This window comes from Cupressus sempervirens, chromosome 8 (genome assembly GCF_028749045.1).
Source record: "Cupressus sempervirens isolate cs-2001-9-10 chromosome 8, ASM2874904v1, whole genome shotgun sequence".
Lineage (NCBI taxonomy): Eukaryota > Viridiplantae > Streptophyta > Pinopsida > Cupressales > Cupressaceae > Cupressus > Cupressus sempervirens.
Window position 1 is genome coordinate 10,462,143 of NC_143125.1, and position 22,010 is coordinate 10,484,152.

General features: G+C 37.1%; 1 protein-coding gene across 1 annotated transcript; it reads left to right on the top strand.

Moving 5' to 3' along the window:
• The first annotated feature begins 4,303 nt into the window (after nt 1-4,303).
• Nucleotides 4,304-20,973, top strand: LOC149541322 (uncharacterized). Its single transcript, XM_089796610.1, has 3 exons — nt 4,304-4,823; nt 13,200-13,358; nt 20,464-20,973. The coding sequence occupies exons 1-3, from the start codon at nt 4,536-4,538 to the stop codon at nt 20,839-20,841; spliced, it is 825 nt and encodes a 274-aa protein (XP_089652736.1). The 5' UTR covers nt 4,304-4,535; the 3' UTR covers nt 20,842-20,973.
• Nucleotides 20,974-22,010: the final 1,037 nt, after the last annotated feature.

Genomic DNA, 22,010 nt, shown 5'->3' on the forward strand with positions numbered 1-22,010 from the left:
CAGACAAGGAGGAGGGTGCTACAGAGCGTACTAGGCAAAGGGGGACAACTGAGGAGACTAGACAAATAAGTAAGGTGTAGTGGAGGAGAGTGCTAGACAAGGGGGGACAACCAAGGAGACTAGGCCAATTGGGGGCCTCGGGGACAAGTCCAAATCAAGGTTGATGGTGGTTGTTGAGCATACTTAATAGTGGTTGCCACGATAGGTTTATGACCCAACCATCATCTCTATTGAGGTTCGTGGGACGGTAATTGATTTCAATGGCTTCCTTAAACTTCCTCTTGAAATAGTTATCCTCCTTGGAGATGATTTGTGTGTTTTCCAAACATATGTGATGTTTGGTGGTGGAGGAATGTTCAGCTAATGTCGATTTTTAAGTCCTCTCATGCTTTATGTTAGCACCGCGCTCACGAATTCTAGTGTTGAATGATTGACTTGTCTTCCCGATATAGGGAACACTACACGACCATAAAATCTTGTAGACTCCAGAGTCTCAAAATGGGTTTTTGGAGTCTTTGAGTGGTAGAAGACAATTTTTGAGTCTTGAAAGAGATTTGAAAGCGATGTAGAGACCTTTTTTGGATAAGATTTTGGCAATCTTCTAGGAGACGCCATCGACAAAAGGAAGGGTGGCCATCAAGGGAGGAGGGTCTAAAGGAGGTTTGGAAATGGCTTGAGAATGATGGAAGGACTCAACTTGATTAACAGCCTTGGAGATTTGTTTATGTGAGTACCCATTTGATCTGAAGACATGTCGAAGATGGGTGAGCTCTTGGTTTAAGTTGTCAACATCACAAATTCTATGTGCTCTTAGGGCAAGGGTTTTGAGGACACCTACTTTTTGGCTCGGGTGATGGTGCGAGGATGAGTGGAGGCATGAGTCAGTGTGGGTGGTCTTACGATACACTCCTCTTCCAAGGGTGCCATTAGGTTTCTTGATGAGAAGAACATCAAGGAAGGATAATTGATTGTGTGACTCAAGCTCCTTGGTGAAGGAAATTTTTTTGGTCACGTTGTTGATGGCCGTGAATCACAATATAAGTGATTCAAGTGTTAAAGCCATCATGGCCAATAATCACAATATGAGTGATGGCCATGGTTCCTTTCAACTTGCAAATATGAACATGAGAAAAACTTGGTGAAACCATATGCTGGTTTAAGGAAAACGCTGGCCAAAGTATGAAGCTCATGACCTATTTGACCAAATGCACTAGGATACAGGCTTTCTACTCACGTTTGGGCACTCCGTGCGACATGCTAATCATGTGGAAGCATAAACAAGACATGGAAACTAGTTGATCCACTGTCTCAAAATGATGTTACCCTCGTAGCTTGGGCAATATAGACAAGGCATGTGAACTATTTACCAAATTCCACACTAAAGAGTGTTCATCATAATTGTAAATTTTGTATACATTTGGCAAAATAGATGCAACTATAGATGGTCAGATGGATTTCATGATCAATAGTTGTCAAGATTCTACCAAGTGAAGCCATAGACTTGTTTGATAAAATACCAAGGCAATATATATCATTACACCAATGCGATGGATGTTTCTTGATGTTGATAGGTTGCTATTAATCTGAGCATGTAATCTATTTGACATAATGACCATGCCCATATGATAGCCTCCATAAGACATCTTTAGTAGATAATGGAAACATGGAGGTGTTTAATGTGGAGTTCATTATTACAAACAAAAAGTTGATGGGTGCCAAGAAAGCATCATTTGATAGTGGCAGACCAGGCTTCAACTAGATTCATCAAGAGCAATAACTAGAGTATGACGGGTCACAGCTACAAATCTCCATAGGAAGACCAACACTATACATACACATATGGAGGTGGAGGATAGAAACAAATATAAAATTATTTACCAATCTCCCTTTTCTTGTAATTGAGCCTCTAAATAGCATTTCTAGAGCACCCTCATATCAATCTTCATATACAATTGAGAGATTACTTGATTTACAAAGTGATTCAACATTTGCCTCACAAATTTGTGAGAGGACAAATGTAGAGTAGATATAAGCACAGTTGGAGAGACCGTTAACATAAAGTCAGTATTTGGTGCACTCATGTATGCCTCATGCTCTTGATCTCTTCATGAAAAGAGGATATATGTTCGTTAGTAAAGTGATATAACTTGAATAAATCATTCAAATATCAAAAGGAGATTGATAAGGATTGATTATTTAATCTTCCTCTTGAGAGATGTAAGATGTAAGTTTCAGGTCATACTGCGTTAATTTTGTAGAGGCTAATTAACCTCATCCAAATCATGTATTTGGGAAGTAGTTATTAACCACATAAGAGTAGTTCTTAACCTCAACGTCGATATAAGGAATCATTTTGGCTTTGTAAAGGGACCTTTTGGATATGGAAATAAGGGGACACTATGTTGAAGTTTTGGTAGCAAGACAATTTTTGGAAAGTATGTACAAATCTTGTTCTTGTAATAAAAAAATGTTTTATGTTCTTCGTGCAAGGAAATAAAAAGGAAACACATTTTGAGTTCTCTTTCTATATATCTGAAACGTTGAAATGTTGATTCTTTTTTTGTAATGGGTGTTTTCATGGTATTGTGCAAATGTTCATGAATTATCAAATCAACATTGTGCTAATGGTAGCCTTCAAGCGTAACTCTTGATTCCTCTTATTAGTGGTTTATGTTAGTTCAAGAAAGTTGTGAAGTTGTGTGGTGCATTCGTCATCAATAACTTTATCTCTATCTTTTAATGTTTTAATTCATTAATGTTGAAAATCAAATACACCCATCATACGAGGGAGTTGACCCTCTCTAATGCAAAGGAAGGTTGTAATATGGTACTAATTGGTTACAATCTCTCCAATTGTTGGCAAAATTGTCACTGTTCACAAGGCGAACATGGTTAGTTTCAGAAGTAACTATCACAGTGATAAATCTGTTTACCAACACAATTTATATTTGCTCCTATGTATGCTTTCTCCACATGGTCACTTGTCGGGTTAAATTTTTTGATATAATATTCTTTTTTGCATCATTTTTGTTTTGACCATATGAGACTCCTAACCTTTTCATTCACAAACTTTTTAATTCCTTCATTGTTATCTGGGCATTCTTTGATACTAATATTCCATTTTTCCATCCATTTGACATTTTGTCTCATCCACATATTCTTTCTTCTATCAATGCATTCCTTTGTGATCAATTTAGATCACCGTTGATCTCTGAGTTTTCTTTAAATAACATAATAACCAAACCATGGCTATCGCCTCTAAAGGAATATATTAATTTTTGCCAATAAGATCTTGTAAGGAATCGTGGTTTTTAATTTTGTGGTTGCAGATGATTAAATGCTTTTGAATTCTTTCTATTTGTCTCCACTTCTGGTCTGACATGTTGCTGCCCCATATCTCGCATCCATAAAAGGATCACTGGGATAAGCAACAAAGTGAAGAGCATCTTTTTGGTTTTCCAATCCCATAATTCTGCATTCCTACATTTGATTGATCCCTAGTCTCATCATTAAAATTCCTTTCTTCATTCATTAAAATTATTTTCTATTGATGATCGAGATCCTCCCTCGGTTGACACTGCTCTTGCAATGTGAGGGTTTTTTTCATATACTTTGTTTTGTGTTGTAGCTTGTTTACCAACCTGAGGTCTTTATATTTTTTTTGATGAGTAGCTAAGTTTCCGGCCTCTCACCGTTGAACTTCCACGTGGTGATCTAGTATCCCCCGCCCCACTTTTTTTTTTTGAATATGTAACTTTGTTATTATTTTAATAAAAAGGAACTATTCATTAAAAAAACATTTTCTATTAGAAAAAGAATGCAACTTTGTAATTATTTTAATAAAAAGGAACCATTCATTAATTTTTTTTTCTATTAGAAAAAGAAATTATTGTGTAATGTGAGTAGGGGAGAGGCCCTAGTAGTTGAGCACCCTAACTTTGTGCTTCTCAAAATCCTATATGGAAACTTCAAATCAATCCCATTTTTTGATAGTAGTAGTCCCTTGCTTATAACTAAGGTTTCAGAGCCACATCATCAAATATGGTGCCACATCAGCATCCTTTTTGCCAAGGTGTCCAAAACAACGCTAAAAAAAGTGAGACCAATCATAGTGCATTGGAGACCCCCATACTTGTGCAGCTGATGTGGCATCACACTATTGGTTGTTTTTTGAAAAAAAAGACACACTTCATTCAATTATGGGTAGTTATCATTGGCAAGAACAACTTTAAAGTCACAACTATTGGTGCAATATTGTCAAAAATGTTAGATATTAAATCACAAAACATGCTTAGTGGATCCTCTTCCCTATGTGACGTTTGAATCGTTGCACCGATAACCTAGAAAAGTGTAAAACCGATCAGTTTTCCTAACAAATCGCGTACCAGAGTTGGAAGCACTGGAGGGACCCGTGGGCCGTGATCACAAATATTTCGACTGTGAATTATCTTCTTCGCTTCTCTCCCTCGTAGTCAACTCACTCGTCTGCCCTCTCAAAAACAATCTTCATTTCAACAGCAGACTGACTAGTCAAAATGCAGCACAGAGATTCGGGGGAACATGGAGAAGGAGGAGCATCCGCAAATGCAAATTCAGTTGCTTACAAACTCCACAAACTTCAACACACATTTGAAGACATTCTTTTCTGTGTTGACGCCGATCGGCAGATGGAAGCAGAGATGAAAGCCGTGGGAGCTAAAGGCCAAACTTTTACTCGCATAGACTGCATCAAACAGGCTATATCTCTATTCGTTCACTCCAAACTAACCATAAATCCCAACCATAGGTTCGCCTTTGCAAAATTGGATCACTCTGCTACATGGGTATTTTCTTATCTGATTAGGATTTTGTCTCTGATTCTAGAATGAAAATAGTATATGAATTTACGAAATTTAGTGGACACAATGGCAATGGAAACCCAGAAATCAAATCCCTTCTTCAATTTTAGCTTAAAAAAGACATCCAGTCAGAGAATCCTTTACGATTCGAATCATTTACCCAATCTGTTCTCTAAAAAGACACCCAACTAGACAATTTTATTGATTGATTGATCAGTAGCCTCTTTCTAATTGTCAATCCTAACCATAAGTTTGCTTTCCCTCAATTGGATCGCTCTTCCACTCGGTTATGTAATGGTCTATCACGATTCATCTATTTTGTGCCTGGATCGAAATTATGGAATATTTGACATGCCTGTTGTATTGCAAATTTTATGGGGGTCCTGGAGATCCAGGGTTTTATTGCCTTTCCCAGTCTGATCTTTAAAAAGACATCCAATCCCATATTGCTTTAGAGTTCAAATTCCTCCTCGAGTTTGAGCATTGAAAAGAGCACCCAGCCACAGTTTTTTTAGGTTGATTGATTTATAACCGTTTACTAGCTACCGTTTCTAACCATGAGTTCGCCTTATCTTAATCGCATACCTCTGTCACATAAATCGTTCCTATCTGTCCCGATTTTGGTTTTTAGACTGAAAAGGATGTATAGATTTTGAGAGTGCTAAGCTTTGTGAGTCTTTTGGAGGTCCATTGTTCAAGCGCTTCCCCAGTCTGAGCTTTAAGAGACAGCCAATTAGAGATATTTTATTTATTGATACCCATATGTGAATGCTCTAATCTGTCACGATCCATTACTCTTTTGCTTCTAGGATGAAAGTTGTGTATAATTGTAACGTGATTATGAATGAATGAACGATTTTAATGATGTCCACGAGACCGCAGCAGTCTATGGAACCAACAGAACGTGCTAAGTAACTTCTGTATTTCTTTCCATTTCCAATCTTCTGATATGGATCTTAACGAAGAAATCTGCCGTTTGTTTGATCTTGTCAACTTCAAATAAACTATGTATGTTGTCCGCCTTTTGGATGAAATCATTGTGAGTTTTGATGTTGTCGTAAGCTGTGCACTCGGGGAGAAAATGCCATTCTGTCTCAATAGTTTCCGTCCTACAAAACATGCATATCCTCTCCTCCCAAGCCTCTTTGGGCCTGTTCCATCTGCTCGTCTCGCACCGGAGGTGATGGGATCCAGTTCTCAACTGAGCCAATAACAACCTTGGCTTACCTTTAATAGCAGCCCTAAGGTATGCTTTCTCGCCATGCTCCCCGGTCGGGTTGAATTCTTTAATGTAATAACCATTTTTTCTGCCAATGTTATTATTCCACATGGCCCTTTGATGCTTCTCTCTAACAAAATTTTTTATGCCTGCCTTACTGTTCGGACACTCCCACACTTTGATGTTCCATTTATCCATCCATTTAATGTTTTGCTTCATCCAAGTTTTCTTCCTACGGTTAAGAGCTTCTTCTTTCACAATTTTTGGCCACCGATGATCATGCATGTTTTGCGTTCTTTTGAAGTAGCTAAGTAACCAATTATTGCTGAAGCCTCTAATGGAAAAGCATCCCCCCATGCCTCGCAACCATAAAGGATCACCGACGTGACCAGCAAGCCGAAGAGAGTCTTCTTAGTTTTCCAATCCCATAGTTCCGTTGTCCTGCATCTATTTTGAAGCAGAAATGAAACTTTCCAACCCCGTTGAATCCTTTTCGCTCTACAAGTCTCCCAACTGAGTTTATAATGAAAGTCAATCCCAAAGTACTTGTATTCTTTCACGATTTCCAGTGGGCTGCCTTCGAAAACACATGTAGTACTCTCTACCTTTCTCTTTAGAGATAAAATCATAGCTTTGGTTTTGGAGATATTCACATGCATCCCAACTTCATGGCAAAATTTCTCTAAGGCCCTTAAATGATGTCTTAATCCTTGAGCCGTTTTTGCTACCAAAATAAGGTCATCAGCATACAAAAGAAGCTTCACCACATATTCAGTTTATGTCGGAGAGCTGTGAAGGTCGAGGATTCAAACCACTTCCCCATTTTGAGTTTTGAAAAACAACTAGCTAGAGACTTCATTTTTTGAATTTTAGGATGATATTGGAAAAATGTTGCTTCATGCACGTCTTTTAGAATCATATGCTTAGCATTAACTTTAATGACTTTTGGGTCTTTATGAAGAATCCGACATCAAGGCTAGACTTGGTGTGTCTAGGGTTAGATCTATCTCTTTTAAAACCACAGGAGGGACATACTTTTGGCCTAATTGCTGGACAAAGTTATTCAGTACTCTTCAGTTGCATGGAGCCTCGATGATTGAACTATATGACACTGTGTACTGTAAATTACAGATATTAACATGTGCTTTGGGCAATCAAACACCAGTCTCCATTTTGTCATTTTTTCTGAGTCTTGCAATTGGCCATTTCCCGCAGTGCATAGATTTGGAAGATATATTTAATGTTAACAGTTAGTTTGGGATTCTAACTTGATTTTCTTTTCCGTCTAATTCACCCATAGGTACATAGTTTTGGCCGTTCAAGTACGTGATATTATTGGATGATGTTCGTTACTCAATATTGCACATACCAAAATTTTCAGGAATATAAATCTTGGTTTCTGTTCCATCAAATTACTTAGAACTTGCGCTTAACCAATGCCATTAAAGAATGATTTAGAACTAGATGATTTGTTTTATTGAAATTTTATACTTAAGAATGTCTCTCTTTTGGAATTTGAACATGCGAGAGTTAAATTAACTTACTACTTGTTTTGTCCTTTTTGCTATGTAGAATAATATATGAGACTAAATGTCACATGTTAACATATTTTTCAAAAATGAACTTTGGTTTATATTTTGTAAAATTTACTCAAAAGCTTGTACTTGCACCTAACCCTGTTGATTCAAGTTGGCCATAGAATTAGATGATGCATGTTTCTCAATGTTATACTTTAACACATAGTTGAAAAACTTGCAAAAGCCAAAAACTAGCCAAGGTCTGAAAAATAAATTTGGGGAAAACTCGGCCAGTTTTCAGCAAAAACTCGACAACTTAAAAAATTGCTTAAATTTAAATAGAAATGCATTTTTTTGCAAAATTCAATGAAAAGATAGATCCAATGAGTCAATAAGTTAGAACTCAAAACAAACAAGCTTAGTATAGATATATTTAAATTTCAAACACAAAGTGGGTACAAAATCGCATCCTCCTAAGGAAGACTCATGGCTGGAAGCAAAATAGTAAATAATTTATGTAAAACTACAAGTAAATACTTATTCCAATTACATCTTCCTCTTCTTAGTTCTAATAAAAACTAAGGGAGAGGTAGAACTAGAGGGTCTAATCTTAGAAGTCTTCACTGACCATGTTGCCTTCTTGCTCGGTATGTCTAACTTAGTTTGTGGCTTGTCCTCAATCCTAGATATAGCTCTGCCTCTAGACTCATTCAACTCAATGTCATCCAACGTGAAACCAAATCCATGCCTTCCTCCATAGCATGTCTCTCTTCAAATCATTGATGTCATCCTCTTCAAGAACTCCGCTCCAAACCCACTGCAAATGTGCTCTAAACCTGCCTCAAGTCCACTTCAAGTTGATCGAAATTAGTTTGCAAGTGTTTGGAAGACTTTTCCCCTCAGAAAAATGCAAGTGAAGAAATGAGAAATGAAACTGATTTGGGCCATTTTTTGCCTTTAACTATTGTTATAAAACTATGACCGAGTTTTAACAAAAACTCAGCAAGTACTCGACAAGTTCTTGCCAAAAATTCTGCAGTTTCTGGGGCCTGAAAAAGTCATAAAAACTCGCCAAGTCAGAAAACCCGGCCAGCTTTTGCAACTTGGAGAGTACTCTGCCAGTATTCCATCTATGCTTTAACATACCTCTTGGGATCTTTACTTTGGTGTTTATTCCATCAAATTCACCCATAACTTATATGTAGCCTTAGGCACAAAACTATTAGATTCAGATGATATAGACTAACTATATTGTACAGCAGGATATCTTTTAAAGATTTGAACCCAAATGTTAATTTCATCAAATGCATCAAGATTTCATTATTATATAGGTTCGGATATGGGTTCAAACAATTGGCTCTCCGGTATGGCAAAATTTTGAAAGAGGGTTTGGTTTCCTTTGTACAAAATCATGTAAACTCTCTGCCCCGCTCCGTCCCTCCCTCCCTTCCTATCTATCTATCTATCTATTTGTATTCAGCCTAGAAGCATGAATTAAGATTAGAATGTCACAAAATATCATATAAACAATAGAAACACCATAAACTTGTGATTACAACATAATGATCACACCATCTTAGCATCATATACTTCAAGGTCAGCATCAAAATAATAATATTGAGTTCAAGTATCATTGTTTTAACTTTCAGCAATTGGAACTTTATACTAAGTTTAACTCATCTAACGTATTATTCTCGATCAAATTCTTCTTCTTCTTCATGAATGATATTAGTTGATTAAAAAATAGTGCCAAGCCCAATAGGATCAGCTGCAACAATAACATTTTCACTGCCCAAGTCCTCAAATCAGAAATAACAAGCCGAGAAGTGGAAGCATTCAAGTCCACATGCTTTGCATTTATATCCCACATCTTCAACTCTCCTTCTTTGCATTCATTCTGCTTATGTGAAAGGAAATGCAAGTTGGAATGCACATATACTAAGTTTTCCGCTTTCTTTGATTGCAATCTATTGCACTTTATTGAGTGGATGAAAGAATATGTGGTCTAGTTTCTTTTTGATGCAGATGAACTAGCAACCTATCAAGACAAGACAAAGTAAACAATTAAAATCAAATTATAAAGTTGTAAGATTACTAGCAACCTATGAAGATAAAGTAAATGAAAATTATGAACAAAATTTACTTGTGATATAATTTTGACTGGGAAGGGTTGTAGCAATTGGAATTGTTGGCCATGGAAGTATCGCCAACTATGAGCATCCTTCTTAAACTGACGATGAACAGCATCAATACTTAGACCTCCTCCATTCACAAACTCCATGAACTCACCTTTAATCAAATCCACATATCATCTAAATTTCTATATGGTGGAATCCATTCTAGCATATCAATATGTTATTTATAATATTTCAATGGCAATGGGTAGGCAAGAAGATATGGAGGAGTGGTCATCTTGTTCCATCATTCTACAACAATTGCTTGCAATTGTTTGAAGATCTCCTCAAGGTCTTGTCTTTTATCATTTATTATTTTCTTTGTCAAGCATCAAGTTGATACCATCATAGACCTCTTCAATGCAAGGCCTATCCATGTCAATGTAGTGAAGCAAGCTCATATTGGGCTGGGTGAAGCGAAGGAGACACTCCACACGTTCCCACCACAAATCATGCAATATCCTTTGCTTAATTTTTGTTGCCTTCTCAGTGCTACTTTGCTTCCATATGGATCAATTATTGTTGATCATCATATTGCAATGTGCCACTTTCACTTTCACAAGTTGTCTCAAGACAATTAAGCTAGATGCAAGACAGGTTTCAACATGTAATGGAAATGAAAGCAAAAAAAATACAATTAAATAGAGACAACTTTTAAAGAAGTATACACATTACACGATTGAGTTATTCAAATATAAAAATGTAAAATACTAATTTTAATTAAAAAAAAATTAAGTTACTACTTCAAGTTCACTTACCTTCAATAGCTCCAAATTTGAGAACAATCTGAAAATTCCTTGGGACTTGTGGTGGTTTGTGATGAAAATCTGGATATTCTCAGCCTGTGCATACACCTTTTTGACCCAACCTATTTTATTTCCCAATCATTTGTAGAAGAAGATTGAGTGAGTGGACCACACGAGGTGTCCAAAGCATATGTGGATTACGTTCTTCAACCAGCTAACCACCATCTCTACCATTCTTTGCATTGTCTATTATGACTTGAACAACGTTTCTACGTGCCATTTTCTCCATGGCAGAGATGAGAATATTAACAATAAATTTTCTTTCTTTACTTACCCCTTACAATCCACAAATTTCAAAAACATTGCCTATTTAGGGGACACTATTATAACATTGATCAAGGGACGATTTCTTGAATCTTTCCACCCATATGATGCAATAGATATCTCTATCTCAATTCATGAATCCCTTATGGGCTTCAATGCATCCTCAACCCCCCTTGACCTCTCTTTCCATCAAGTTTGTATCTTCTCATAACTGGGGTCCTTATTCTCTGTTGGAGCTTCATTGACACTTTTCAACATCTTCTAGTATGGGGAGTGAACAACACTAAAAGCCAAACCATTCACTTATATGCATCTTTCTATATCTTGGTCTACATTGACACTTTTCAACATCTTCTAGTATGGGGAGTGAACAACACTAAAAGCCAAACCATTCACTTATATGCATCTTTCTATATCTTGGTCTACGATATCTTGATTCTCATTTTGGAATGAAGTTTCCAAAGGTCCCTTTCTTTTCTGTGAAATGCGTGCTTGAGTTTCAGTTTTAGGCTTAGCTGCAGTAGTACAAAAGGCTTAGCTGCAGTAGTACAAAAGGGGTGGTCTTCCATAACAATATTTGAAGATGGGGGCTTACATTTTCTTTGATTTTTTTTTAGTGGACAAAATAGTGTTTCGTGCGTCCCCCTCTTTTGCTTCTTCACGCTTCATGATATATAATTTAATACTGTTTCATTTGGTATAGGAGCATCTTTTTTCTTATTGACTCCTCTTCTAGGGAGTCCAAACAAATGGCATACCACCTGATGATATGAACTATTCCTTTCTACATCACAACCCCGACATTTCCAACGGAATCCCCCACCTCTTGGAAGTGATCTTATAATATCAACATAGTTTCACAAAGGAAAGCTTGGATCTATTCTTTGTTGTTCATTATTGCCCATGGAGGAAGAGGTAGATGTCATTGTAGTTCATATGGCAAGTAATTTTATACACATTCAAAATAAAAATAAGAGAGATTCAAAAACTTACGCAATTTTTTTTTTTTTAAATAAAAATAAAAAATTACTCAAGGATAGGAATGGAGCACAAACACTCAATCAAACTTCATAAATCAATTGTCTAACTCCTTTCTCAACCACCTATTTGCTCCACTTCAAGAGAAAACAGTCTATTTGCACATCAAATAAGACATAAAAGCTAACATAAGTCATGATATAACCACTTTTTAGGGTTTTGAATGTCAAAATTTTATTTAATTTGCAAAAAAATAAATAGTGGGCTGCCATTTTTCTGCCCAGGTCAGTGCATGGTTCACCGAATTTTTACCTGGTCCAGCTGGATTGAACTGGCTATTGTGGGCAATGAACCCTGTCTGGACCCACAGACAGACTGGCTCTGATCCAGTCCCGGATTGAAAGGGTCTGGAACCAGGGTCCCAGGGTGCCAAACTAGACTTCCTAGATTATTATACATATCATAGTTCCGAAAATCATGGTGATTCATGTGATTCACCCGATTCGGCGATTTGATTCAAGCCAAATGATTTTTTGTGAATCGGTGAATCAAATCAGCGATAAAGGGTTTATGAAATAAGTTGCTAAATTTCAAGGGATTTTTATATTTGGCGATTCATGGCCGATTCACGGTACGATTCGGCCTTGCCAATTCCGATCTGATTCTGATTCTTGTTACTTTGATACATATCATCATCTATTGAAGTATGTTGAATTACATGGAAACATGTCTTTCAAGGCTATGAAGTCAGGTTTCCATTTGGTTAAATCTACCCAGTATTTGCAGTTAGCCTTGTCCGTCCAAGTATGCTGTAGAATTGGACCATATATATTGCTTTATATTAGATTTTAAGTTCTCTCTCTCAGATTTGAACCTTTGTTTCAACTTTAAGTAAGGATTTCACCTAGAATTTGCAACTGCCTCTGGCCTTGCTCTTTCAAGTATGCCATAGAACTTGATACCATATGTTATTCAATGGTACACTTTAACATGTATTCATGCTTTCAATGGATTAAAATTTGGGTCTTTATTTTGTCAAGTTCATCTAGAGCTTGCACTTGCATTTAGCTTTACTGCCGTACATCATAGATTAAGTTGATGCAGGTTACAATGTTGGCTGTAAAATTGGTTACAATGGTCTTCAATCTTATATTTTTTCATTTATTTTGGGCGGTTGAACCCCTTTTGGTTTTATGTCAAATTGACTCTGAGTTAGTACTTGCACTTTGCCTTTTTCATTAAGCCAAGGCCAGATTGGATTTTCTATTTTAAGTGGGTAATATGGTTCTCAGGGTTTGAACACGAGTCGTGCTATATAATAATTCATTATAATATTTAGGTGACACATTCTTTTTCCATTGAAAATGTATTTATTTTTAATATGTTTGGGGGATGTGTTGCAGTGGCAGAGGGAATTTACACATGACCTAAACACCATAAATGCATCAGTGAGGGGTTTGACAACAGATGCATTGTACAAATCCTGTGATCTTTCTCAGCTTTTCAGAATGGTTGTCACTGAGGCTAAGAAGTCCCGTGCTCAATTTCGATCTCTGAGAGTGGTAATTGTTTTTCCTTCTCATCATTATTATATTTTCATAGAACCTCTGAAGAACAAAACTTAAAATTACTATATGAGTAGTTAATCTTTCTAATGAGTGATGTTTATTTGCTGGCTGACTGATTTCGAGAAAATAAAATAAGTTACCATATTCGGTTGGTTACCATGGAATTCGAAAGTCGATTTGCCTCAAATCGTTATTTCTGTGTGTAATTCGCTGGAAATTCGGTCAAAGGGACCCTGGGCGACTTTTAAAACATCTGCAGCGAATTTTGACTGGTCAAAGCGCACCCAGAATGAATTTCGTGCAATTTGGGCAAATTTCAAATGCATCTCGAGGGCCACCGGAAGCGAGAGGAACAGAGTTTTAAGTTATCGCGCGTACATGTCAAACGCAGAAGAATGGTTATCACACACGTAACAGTATTACATGAGTCCCTAACCACGAGCCTTTGAACCAATGGTCAATGAACATTTGTATTCCACTGAAGTCAAACTTACTTCTTCATGCTGTCAACATGATCCCTGCACTTTAATGTTACATAAAGATTTTATTGCTATTTCTTTTAAAAGTCGCTGTCCATAGATATTCTCGCGAAAGTTTATTGGTACATAGTGTTAAGAGAACTTGATAGCTTCCTGAAGACGGCAGGTTATAAAGTTTATACAATCTAAAAATATCTGGTCATGGATAACTCTATTCGTCAGTAACTTAAGCAATAGTTGAATTGGTTGAAACATACCATTCATAACGGTGATATTGTAGGTTGGGTCTACAATTCTACCGCTCCCTGATGAATGAATGTTTTATTTTTCTTCAATTCAGATGTTCGACATGTTCACACCTATACTCCAATGCAATTATTCAAATCATACAGCACTTGCCCAGTCCTTTACAAGATGTGGCAATTTCATTTCCACTCATTTGGACGAATGTCGAACCAGCATACGAACCAGAATCCGAACCGGCAGAATCCTTCCTCCAGAGTAATTGTTTTTTCTGTTTAGAAGTCATTAATGATGTGTGGCGCTTGCCCTCACGAGCCATTCTGAATTATGGCTTGGTTTGAGTCTGCACCACTTGTTAAAGGTAATATTTATCACTCAACTTCCAGTTCACCTGGGATTCTGTTGTGCAAACTTTCCTGAACAGATCAAACTAAAATGACTCAACAATCCTAGAAGGGTAGTTTTACTTTTAGTTTCAAATTTTTATGCTTCAGGTGGTCCCATCTGACTTGATTGTTTGAAAAATAGAAAATCAGAATATTTTCCAAAGAACTTGGTGCAGATTATGTTTTAGGAGGGGAAGATTTCTATTGAGTCTTAGAGAAATTCGACTGAAAGATTTCTGCACTTGCCTAGGAATTTTTCTTGCAAAATGTTAGTTTGAGGGATTTTCTGATGTTGAAAATGGGGAATATGCTAATAGATTAAGATCTGTGGGCTTTGATATCCGGAGAAAAATCTTTCACCATGGCCCAAGATGTCTGGTATACAATGGATCGTAAAGCTAAGAGCCTCACAAGGCTCTATTTGGCAGACTCCATCTGTTAAATGTCCATGAAGAGAAGATGACGCAACTTCTTTGGAAGAAGCTTGGAGATGTTTATCAGGCTAAATCCCTTGTAAACAAGCTATTCCTGAGAAAGAAGATGTAATCTTTGAAGATGGAAGGAGGATCCATTGTTGATCATCTCATTGCATTCAACATGATTCAGTTGGAATCTGTTTGACAAGATTTAGGAGTGTAATTGCATGCTTATGTTGTGTTCTTTGTTGGGCTCACGGGACCCATCTTGTTGTGGATATTGGGATTATGACCACCAAGTTCAACATGGATAAGGTGGTAGCATTGTTACTTTCTAAAGAGATGTGAAGGGAAACTTCAGAGCTAGTTAAGGTGGGTCTTGTAGTAAGTGAAGATCGAAAGAGAAAAGCAAGAAGGACAAAACAGAAGAAGAAAGAAGCAGATCCAAATCCGGTGTGAGATCTATGTCTCTTGAAAAGGCCAAGACAAAGTCTTGGAAATGCAACATGGGTACCTTTCCTTTCTCGTGGGAGGCAAAGGAAGAAGAGGCATCACTGGATGTTGTGAGGTCTTAGAAGAATGAGGAGGCCTATACGAGGGAGTGGGCTTGTCCTTAGCCCCTGACGAAGGAACAATAATGTAGCACACTGCTGTGCAAGAGTAAGGAGAAGTTAGAGAAGAAGCTGGTTGAACCAATGCAAATGCTAAATCCCTAGTCTTGTATTCATAATATGCTTGATATAATAGATCGCCTTGGGGTGCCATAGGTCCAACTAGAGGTTGTCAGATTTGGTTTGAAGAGTCCCTATGCGACACTAGTGGTTTGTATTCAGTATCTTGGATAGTTTGCACAGTAGTTGACAATATAAGCAACAATGTCCATGGAAATTGGCCAAGGGACGGCTAGCTACACTTCGAAGAAGTTGACTTTGCAATCACAACAAATATTGCAAAAATAGCCTTAGGTCCTACAAGGACCGACAGAGAAATAGATCCCAAAGGAGGAAGAGAAAGGCCATGATGTGTATAGATGGCGGTCTTCGACTCATCATATCTCCCCCAAAGCAACCCATTGATAAAAAGGGTCTCCTCTGTGATGACATTTGATTTTAGGCTGGATCAACCATAGCACCAACAATGGCAATATCATTAATTCAAGCAAGAATGTGCAGGGGAGAGGGATCTCCACAGAATGATGAGTCATTAGGTGTAAAACATATTTCAGGCACCGTAACCTTTTTGCTTGTAGGGTCGGGTCGTGGATGTCCTCTAGCAATATCATTAACTCAAGCAAGAATGTGCAGGGGAGAGGGATCTCCATAGACTGACGAGTCATTAGGTATGAAACATATTTCAGGTACCGTAACCTTTTTCCTTGTAGGGTCGGGTCGTGGATGTCCTCTAGCCATCCACAAAATCTGAAAATTGTAGGAAATGTCCTGGAAACTTGGGAATGCCAGTGATTATTAGAGAGGATGTCCCTCATCCCTAGGATGGTTGGGGATGTCTTTGATGTTCCCTAACTGTCCCGGGATGGTCAACCGTCCCCCCTTTTCCAACACTTTCGAAAAAAAGACTCAGAATGCTCTAAAACAAACATTTTTAAATTCTTTGTCAGGCCCCCATACCTCAGCAATAGTGTATAAGTGTTTGATAAAAATGATACATGTTGAACTACATATGTTAGTTCTAACTACAGGGTTGCAAAATATTGGGAGAGATGCTGCAACAGATCTTTGCAGCAAGCACGACTCACAGACACCCAGAATCTTGTAATGCATATGAAAGTGATTATAGGTCTGCAACACTAGATCTTTCACTGATATGAGGGGTGAACATGTCTGAGTCACTGCCAAAAGGAATTTGAAATCTGAAAGTAATCAACAGCAGCCTAGTAATAAATTTTATAAACACTCAGAGCTTGGCAGTGTGTAAAAAAATGGTCGCAGGTCTGTAACATTGGACTTCTCACTGCTACGAAGGGTAAACAGGTCTGAATCATAGCTAAAAGCACTCAGAAATATGACCAACAACTTGGTAAAGAATTTCACAAACACCCAGAACTTGTTAGTGCATAAAGAAGTTGTTGAAGGTCATAACTGTATAGGTCATATCTGTATAGAATACTATTAAAAAATTCTCAAATCAGAAAGAAACAATGAACCACTTTAAACAAGTGTTGCAATGATCAATGTCAATGCTGGAAACCACCGTGCAAAGCTCAAAGCATTGCAGGTCTGATATTCAAGTGGTTACAGCTCAAAACAGCTACAAAATTCATCAAACACCTTTTTGATACATCAAAGAGCACTTCTTCACATTGCTCAGCAGCACCAAATACCACCAGCACCACCACACAGCAACAGAGGGTCAAGAAATGCACGGGATCATACCCAGTAGATCACATCAGGTTTGCAGGAGGTACAACTTGTACTGAGCTGTAGGCTGGAAACCAGTAATACTCCTCCAAACTCACATGCTTGGGCCGGAAATGAACATCAATGGGAGTGGCTAGTGTAGACTAATCAATACCATCAATATTAGTGGTCAACCAGGGGCATCAATTGAACAAAAATGTTCTATGCTAAGGCTCTATAATGTATGTAGACATACTTTATCCGTGTTTTCATATAAATAAAATGTCTATATGCATGTTTTATCCATGTTTTTATATTAATATTTAAAACTTCCGATATATTTTATATTTTCCCTATATTTTATATAGATGTCCGATTTGCTGTCCCCAAATTGGCATCTAGAAAATTAAACTGATATATTTCTGAATTCGATTGTGTAAAGATTTTTCACCATCAACGTTTCGAATCACACCAAGTGATCCATCATTTTTGTTTGACATCTCTTGCTCTCTTCATCCTGATGATGGATCACTTGGTGTGATTCGAAACGTTGATGGTGAAAAATCTTTACACAATCGAATCCAGAAATATATCAGTTTATTTTTACTATGGATTGTGAAAATTTGATCTCTTTAATCTAGAAAATTGCTGTCCCAGAAATATGTTCTGCCTGTCGTGGAATCTCAGGGCAACGTAGCTCAACATAGATAAATGTATTAGAAATGATATCCAATAAGTAATAATGGAGGGCGATCGCATGGTGACAATAAACTCTTAAGGAATATTTGTTTGAAAAGCTTGAAAGTTAACCACGTTTTTTGACCAAATTTCTCAAAAGCTGGCATTAATAAATTATTAAATTTTCTTACAATCAAACATGGCTATAGAGAATGCAACAAACTTGTGACTAAGTTGGCTGACTTTTTCAGTGATCATCTAGAGAATGAAATCTTAAGCAAAATTTCAATCAATTGGGAGGAAATAGGCTTGGTGGTGAGAAATCAAAGCAACTGCCAGGAGTGGAGTATTAATTGGATTCTGGAAGTCAGACTTGCTTTTCACTCCTGTAGATTACTTAAGGCTAAAAGGGCCTTGGCAAGAGAATTGCAACTAATGCTTGTTAGGGAAGTGTAGAAAATATGACAAATCAACATTGCAGGTAGTTAGTTTGAAGATATGACAATGAAGTAGACATAAGTTTAGAATGAAAATCTTGTAGGACTGATCAAGATGACATTAGGTGAGTGTGTGGTACAAAGATATAATCCAACCCAAATTGAGAGACTTGGAAAATGGGACTCCCAAAATATAACAGGTGTGCTTTTGAATGTTTAAGAGGCATTTTTATTGTCAACTTTGTTGGAATCATTGGTGTTACACCAAAAGCTGGAAGTGTCAATGCCAGATGCGGAATGCCAAATTTCACCTGACCCACAAGAGGTGGTTAATCCATCTCACAAATCTCCAAGGAGATGCTGACCACCAAGTCAACAATCTCCTCCTCAGAACTGACTGAGCCTTCAGCACCTATTGAAGGGAGACTTGAACCCGTGACCCAAGGGTCTGATACTAATTGTTGGAATCATTTGCCGTTGCACCAAAAGCTTGAACTGTCAATGTCCGATACAAATGCCAGCTTTAACCCAACCCATGGGAGGTGGTTAAGCCATGTCACAAATCTCCAAGGAGATGCTGACCACCAAGTCAACAATCTCCCCCTCAGAACTGACTGAGCCTTCAGCACCTATTGAAGGGAGACTTGAACCCGTGACGCAAGGGTCTGATACTAATCGTTGGAATCATTTGCCGTTGCACCAAAAGCTTGAACTGTCAATGTCCGATACAAATGCCAGCTTTAACCCAACCCATGGGAGGTGGTTAAGCCATGTCACAAATCTCCAAGTAGGTGCTGATCACCAAGTCAACAAAATTACCTCTAGTGAAGAGTGCCATGCATAGGGTGGTAGGTGTGAAATTATTGTAGCAATTACTCCAGCAACACCAATTGGGTCCTTTTTTCAAACACAATGTACATTATTATAGATGAAGGCATGTTGTAAAGCCATTGTTGAGGCCTACATTCATGAGATATATATTCCCAAGTGAAAGGTGGAGGAGGCATTAGAGGGATATGGTGTTGGTGGTGGCGTGCAGATGCAAGGGCTATTTCCTAGGGATATTTTAGAAAATTTGGTGTTAGCAAGTGCATAGAAAAGGTGAAAGCAAAAGTAAAGATACCTGAGCAAGGCAGGTTGATAGCTCCTGTGACAACAATTAAGGTTCTTGCCCTTCTTGGTTAACTGTTTGAATTCTAGTACCAAATTCATTGCATATAAGGGATTTCAGGGTTTACTCGATATAATCCATTCTTTGTTAGTCTGTTTCTAAGAAAAAAAGTCATACTGCTTTCAGGATCAACGCCTGCTACATGGTCATTTTCATCTTCCACAGCATATGCAATAAACTGAAACCATGAGGAGCATGCACATATATATAATTACTTTAGAATGACATCCAATTCTCTCCTTTTTAAAATCTCGTATGCTTTATTTTAATTGTCAAAAGATTTTAATTTAATTATGAAATAAGTAACACATATTTTAAGACATTATTCATTTATAATTCTCAATGCTGTCAATTATTTATTATATTTTGAAAAGATGAGGTTTCTCATAATGCTTTTTTAAATGGACACTAGGAAAAGGTTTTTAAAGGACATATGAGTTTGTGATCCAAACTATATATTGTAGGCGTAAAGTTAGACAATTTTTTTGTAAAGCCCTTTTTAAATTGACGAACTGGAAATATATGTATTTGGATCTTGGTGGTGTTTATGTGAGATAGGAGGTGGATAGGTAGGTAAATGGGTGATTGGGGAAGCTACCATGTTGAGCAAGTATTTATGAAGTGCATCTTTATTGGTGTGGTGTGTTAGGGATTTCATCCTCGTCCCTTCTATTGACGGTCAATTACTTTTGTTTATCAATCATTCCTCAATTTTGTTGTCTTTCTGGGTTCATCCCAACTGGCCTATCTTTTTTTTAAATCGATTTTTTTATTCAGATCATTTATAAAATTGAAATTCCTTGTGACATCTGAATCAATGGTTTAAAAATATGGTCAATCTAAGTTTTTTATTTTTAATTTGATGTTCGACCAAGCTAGGTTCATAGGGATATGACCTACTGCAAATGACATGATGTATTTTGCCTTGTCAGATTCTTATATACTGCAGATCATCTGTAGTGCCAGAGTGCCCATCACATTGGCCTGAAAACCAAAAACTATTCACTTTGGATGTTATATATCTTCATGATAAACCAAGTGGAGAGAACTGCCCACAGAAGGTGTATGATGCTCTTGTTGATGTCCTCGAACGTGTTAGTGAACATGAAGGATATATATTTGAGAATGGTACAGGTATTACTCGTGTCCTTTTTCGAGATACTTGTGTTCTATTGTCTCATCCCCAACAGCGCTGTGCGCAAGATGACAATGACATTCCAAAGGTTTTGAAGAAATCCATTCCCCCGGCTGATGCTACTGCAAGTGGTACATCATCACGAAAAGAAGGGAGCAGTTCCATTTCTCAATAGAACATCAATTTGCAGTTGATTTGGTTGACAGGAATTATGTGTATCAATTATTTATGACTGATTTGCTTCAATGGCATAGAAATAAAGGAAGAAAGAGAAAAAGTACAATAAATCCCTTATTTTTATCTGTAATTATGTTTTTTGGTAGATAAAAGTGTGAATTTGTATTATTATTATTATTATTATTAATTTTTTTTAACAAAAAGAATTCCTATTTGGTTGTTGCAAGGAACAAATTCCTTCTCAACTAGCTTGGTTTCCATCCTATCTCAATGGTATTACGCATGTGCTTTTTTAAGATTCTTGTATTCTATTGTCTCATCCGCAACAGTGCTGTGCACAAGATGTTAACAACATTCCAAAGTTTTTGAAGAAATCCATTCCCCTAGCTGATGCTACTGCAAGTGGTACATCATCATGAAAAGACGGGAGCAGGACTATTTCTGAATAGAACAACATCAAGCTGCAGTTGATATGGGTGACAGGGATTATGTTTATCAATCATTTATGACTGATTTGCTTTCAGTGGCATAGAAAAAAGTCAAAAAAAGAGAAGAACTACAATAATTCCATTCTAAATTATCTATAATTAAATTTTTTGGTTGATAAAAGTGTGAATTTGTATTAATGTTTTTCTTAAGTTAAAAAGAAATCCTATTTGGTTGTTGCAAGGAACAAATTCCTTTTGAACTAGCTTGGCTTCCATCCTACTCAATGTTTCAATTTTCTATTCTGAAATTGTAGATTATCCCAAAGTGGAAGTTCAGGGTGACACTGAATGTTGATCAATGCTTATCATTCCTGACCCTCTTAAAAGTGACATCGCCGAGTGCTCCTTTATGATGGTAGAGAGGAATAGATGTCCGTAGAGTAAACACAGTTTCTATCAGAAGAATTGATGCAATTCCTATCAAAGTGGACAGTAGCACACATGACTGTGTTTGCTACTGTACATTGCAGGCAATGGTAATTTTTTTTCATCATTATGAATTGAAATCTTTCTACTGTACATTGCAGACAATGATAATTTTCTGATATATCTAAAAAAAATTCATTGAGCAACTTATTTTATGATCAGTAAATTATGTTCTTGGGAACTTTTTTCCTATATAATATTTAAAAAATTGTCAATTGGAGTTTTCGGCAATATTGAGCTTGTGAGAAAGCAC

What these genes read in the sequence shown, in the direction of transcription:
- LOC149541322 (XM_089796610.1), top strand. Translation starts at nt 4,536, where the DNA reads ATGCAGCACAGAGATTCGGGGGAACATGGAGAAGGAGGAGCATCCGCA. An exon ending in TGGATCACTCTGCTACATGG is followed by an intron (nt 4,824 to 13,199) that starts GTATTTTCTTAT and finishes GATGTGTTGCAG; the next exon opens with TGGCAGAGGGAATTTACACA. An exon ending in AATTTCGATCTCTGAGAGTG is followed by an intron (nt 13,359 to 20,463) that starts GTAATTGTTTTT and finishes TTGCCTTGTCAG; the next exon opens with ATTCTTATATACTGCAGATC.